This window comes from Tupaia chinensis, unplaced genomic scaffold (genome assembly GCF_000334495.1).
Source record: "Tupaia chinensis unplaced genomic scaffold, TupChi_1.0 Scaffold000161_1, whole genome shotgun sequence".
NCBI classification, from domain to species: domain Eukaryota; kingdom Metazoa; phylum Chordata; class Mammalia; order Scandentia; family Tupaiidae; genus Tupaia; species Tupaia belangeri.
Genome location: NW_006159632.1, coordinates 1,884,043 through 1,888,889, shown reverse-complemented (window position 1 = coordinate 1,888,889; position 4,847 = coordinate 1,884,043). Strand labels below are relative to the sequence as shown.

General features: G+C 50.1%; 1 protein-coding gene across 1 annotated transcript in view; it reads right to left on the bottom strand.

Moving 5' to 3' along the window:
* The window catches only part of LYST (lysosomal trafficking regulator), a 150,267-nt gene that overhangs the window by 96,191 nt on the left and 49,229 nt on the right, over window positions 1–4,847 (bottom strand). The window contains exon 15 of the mRNA XM_027770856.1: window positions 890–1,034. Within this exon, the coding sequence (XP_027626657.1) occupies window positions 890–1,034 (145 nt within the window). The remainder of the gene's footprint in view (window positions 1–889; window positions 1,035–4,847) is intronic.

Sequence of the window (4,847 nt, the reverse complement as noted above, 5' to 3'; positions counted from 1 at the left end):
CCCCACCTCTCTGCCAGCCGTAATTCTAAATATTTAAGTGAGACTAAGTGTCTGCTATATTTTAAAATAAACTCACTTGAAAGGCCATTATGTCCTTGTTTCACACCATGATCTGCTTATTTATTTCATTACATTATTACTTCAATCATAAACTAAGAAGAGATCAGTCTTCACTGGCTAGCGTTCAATTAGGCAAGAAAGCTGAGAATTTACTTTGTAAAAAGGTCTTATCATTACTCTTCGCATAGTCACCGCTTCCCTAGAAATTACAACGTAGTGTCTGGCTCGTGGAGAACAAGCACATCGCACACAAACGTCTAAATGCCAGAATGCATCAGCGGCCTAACTCGCTTTGAGGGATTACTGAAAACTGAGGAGACGGGGCTGACACACCTGTAACGGCTGCACCCCTACACAACATCCTGGTTGTTTAGACTGGAACTTTATACAAATAGCATCATACGATTCACATTCAGTACAGATGAAAGCTCTACATCTGTGCTACTTAATAAAGGAGAGAGGAGAAAAGGACAAGACGGCAAGGAGGACCCGAGCTTATTAGAAAACGGCTATAAAATAAAGAATCGGCGTGGAGAAAACCCCAGTTACAGCTCAAGAGCATTACAGTCTGACAGAGTAAGTCTTTAGTAAATCCTCGGCAGAAAATCTAATAGAATTAATATAATGTACTGTGGACTTTAACTAAAGATTTTTGGCTAAAATAAAACACTGTTACAAAGGTCACATTAACAACCGTTAAAATGTATCTTTTAAACAAGATTTTTCTCTTCCTTTGCAATTATATTGATTAGTAGGTTTCACGTTAATTATCTCCTACACAATTATTTAAACACATATCTACTCAAAGGGGGTCGAGGGTAATCGATACCGAAAGATAAGCATGCCCTTCTGGGGCACAGCCCACACTTGGATCATCAGTGCTTTGGACCCCAGGGAGATGATGTGGAGACAGCCTTCTTCGACCAGCCTGTCACCAGGGTCTGTGCGCTCTGCACCTTCCGGCCTGTCGCTCTCTAAGAGAGAAACAGAAGTTAGAATGATCAGTACAACAGCTTATAAAAACTAAGCGAAACAAGGACCAGCAAATGGCGTAATGGCTAGGTCGCTGGACTCCCATGTAGTTGACCGTGGTTCGAGTCCTGGACCTGGTGGCTTAAACTCACGCCGGGCACGTGTGTGTGCGTGCCCAAGATCCCAAGAGGAGAATGGAGGAGAAGGGACTGTGGCGTGGCCATGTCCCCCTGGGGCTTTCTGTCTCTCTGTCTCTCTGTCTTTCTGGCAAGCACACGTGTCCTATAGCAAAAACCTCTCTCAAAAAAAAAAAAAAAGCAAAAAAAAAAAAATAAAAAACTAAGTGAAACAGTGACTTTAAGACTACAAAGCACAGCTGTTTGTTTGCAGTAGATTATGCACCCAGAACGTCTGAACCTAACCAGCTTTAAACAGTATTTCCAATGTACAGACGTTAACTCCAAAAAGGCAGAGGTAAAGAGGGCATCCAAGTGATTTAAAGCTCTGGTTTTATGTAGGGTGTGTGTACGCATCCCCCAAACCCCGAGAGGAGGAGGAGATGGAGAGGGACCGTGGCACCCACCGTGGGTGCTCTCACCCTCCTTCCCTCTCCCTCCCTCCTCTCATGGAGAGGGACTGTGGCATGACCGTGTCCCACCATGGGTGCTCTCACCCTCCTTCCCTCTCCCTCCCTCCTCTCATGGAGAGGTGCTCTTACCCTCCTTCCCTCTTCCTCCCTCCCTCTCTGGTGAGTGCACACACCCTTTGGAAAATTTTTTTAAATTGAAAAAAACAGGGGCCAGCAGGTGGCACGGTGGGTAAGACACTGGAATCCCACATGGACGACTGCTTCGAGTGCTGGGTCCAGTGGCTTGAAAGACACATGTGTGTGTGCCCACCTCAAATCCTAGGAGTGCGGGGAGCGAAGACTGCCGCGTGGCCGTCCCCGGGTAACTCTCACTTTCTCATCTGTCTCTCTAGTGAGAGCATGTGCCCTATGGCAATAAACCTTTTAAAGAAATAAATAAGTAAAAGACTTAAAATCAAAGCTATTAAGTGTTTTAAGCTAAATAACAGCTGAGGACAGCCGTGGGCAGACTACCGCTGTGACGGCTGTGACTCATTACTGCGCGTCTCTGACCAGGTGCCGAGGCCAGCGACCTCACTGGCCCCGCTGTGGGGAGCACACGCCACCCCGGGTGCCTCCCATGACCACCATTCTGCTGTCGTCAACAGCGTGAGCTCCCAAACTGGACCACATTAGAGAGCCTTGCAGGAGAATGAGTGTTGAACATTCCATAGCGCAGTTTAGAGCCCCGGGTGAACGGTACTGGCTATACCTGCTAAGTACCCCGGACCTCTGCGTTAGTGCTTCCCGAAGGCTGGCCAAGGTAAACGCTTACAGGCTTTCAGCTGTCTGGTTATTCATCTCAACCTTCTTTTTAAAAATATTGATTTAATTCTATTTGTTATTATTACTTGTTAATCTGACCAGAGAGAGACAGAGACAGAGAGAAAGGGAAAGTGAGAAAGCCAGCCACCAGGTCCGGGACTCAAATTGTGGTTGACCATGTTGGAATCCAGCCTCTTTAACCACCACGCCAACTGCTGGCCTCTCCAACTTCCCTTTCTTAGCCATTTAAAACCCAGCACTACCTGAAGTGTCCCTGAGCTGCCATGTCACGCTAATGCGTGTGGCTGTACGCGAGGCTCTGTCCGTGCACCCAGACACGAGGCTCACGCTCAGAGGCGCACACTCGGGGAGACGCGCACTGCCGGTCGTCAGGCTGTACAGACAGCAGGTGCCCTTCCGCAACGAGCGAGCTCACCACTAGCTTTTAAGAATGTCCCCCAGCAATAACCGCAGATCTAAGAGAGAAGTTCAAGTTATGAGTCATCTTGAAGGCTACTGTCAGAAATAGAATGTACAGAGAACTCCTATCTGATGTGGCATTTGAAAATGTTTCCATACCAAACCTGAATTTGTGCAAAGAACATAATGAAAGCTAGCATGTACCCAGGCACTATAAAGTAGAAATATTACGATTTTTTAAAAAAGGTTTTTGTCATAAGGCATATGTACTTACTGGAGAGGGACAGAAAAAGACAGTAACCAGGAAAGTGAGAAATCCCCCCGGGGTGGATGGCCACTCTGAAATCCCTTCTCCTACATCCCCTCCTAGGGTCTTACACACATACGCACACACACCTAGCATGGTTTTCAAGCTGCCAGGTCCAGGGCTCGAACTGTGGTCACCCGTGTGGGAGTCCAGCACCTTAACCATCATGGTACTTGCTGGTCCCATTACAAATATTTTTTAACTTAATGCTCATAACAATCTTATGGTATAGATATAATGGAGTGACAACTGAGGCACTGCAAGATTGAATAACTTGCTCTATGGCACACAGGTTCGTGGCAAAAGTTTTATCATTGCAATGTTTTCTTCAACTTAATTCATAAAATTTTATGTCTACTTTTTTTCCTTTTAAAGGTTTTTGCCATAGGGTATATGCACTCCCGGAGAGAGACAGAAAGAGGCAAAGAGAGAAATCACCCCGGGGGAATGGCCACACCACAATCTCTTCCTCCCCATTCCCCTCCTGGGATTTTGGGCACGCACGCACACTAGCTCTGAGACGCGAGCTGTGGTTGGCCCCATGGAGTCCAGCGCCTGAACAACCACACTGCACGCTGTTCTTTCTAGTGTCTTTGCAAAACCATCTTTCTAAACCATGTTTTCAAATACATCATTAACTAATAGAAAACATCCAGGCCGACTCCCAGTACCCAGGCCACCCCTCACTCCCCTGTGGGGACCATCTGCTGTGGGGCTCCCCGCCAACCGGAGAGGGCAGGCCCCCAGCACTCACGTTTGAGCTGGGAGTGGACTCGGGCAGGTTTGAGTCCAGCCTGTCTGGGCTGGCCATGACCACGTCCTCACCTACACACACAGACACCCAGTGCTGGCTCCTGACTGACTGCTAAGATTCAGCCTGTGTCCGGCCAGATCAGCGAAGGACCGAGACACAGGTAGACCCGGGGCCGTGGGCCGGCCGCCTGCCCACACTGCGCATAGGAGCCTCCCGCCAAGGCTTAGGCAGCAAAGTCCAGTCCAGAAGAGAAGACCTGTGACCGCCTGTGACAGTGCCACCCGCCTGCCGAGCCCGGAGCACTTGGCTCTGTGCGGGCCGCCCAGGGCATCAGGGAGAGCGCGGCCGCGTGCTGGGCCTTTCCCTGCCCACACAGGCTGGCTCCTATGGAGCCTCAAGTCTTGCAGTGAAGCTCCCGTGAGGGCAAGACTTCAGGGCTGGAGGCTAGTGGGGTCTGCATCTGTGGGTACACCACAGCTGTCCTCTCACCGGCCACCCGGCGCCTCTGGACTCTAAGAACTAGCCGCCCACTTCCCCACCCGCCACCAGAACTGGATCTTAGTGAGCATTCGCTCCCTGCTCGAGCCCTGCCAGGGACAAAGTGCTGCTTCATAGCCACGAAACAGCATGTGTTCGGTTCCAGGAAGGAGGGGAACTTTGGAGAATGGTTGACAGACCTGGGCACCTGTGACTGGGAGGAGGAGAGGGCCGTGGAGGTAAGACACAGCATGCGGTGGAGAGAGGTGACGTGGGCTCAGCAGCAGGGTTGAGAAAACAGCAGCAGACAGGCTGTGGCTCAGGGCTCTGCCGTCTCCTTTAACACTGGGGACCACCCGGGTGCTGCCCTCTTCTCCAACGCTGGGGACCACCTGGGTGCTGCCCTCTTCTCCAACACTGGGGACCACCCGGGTGCTGCCCTCTCCTTCTCCAACGCTGGGGAC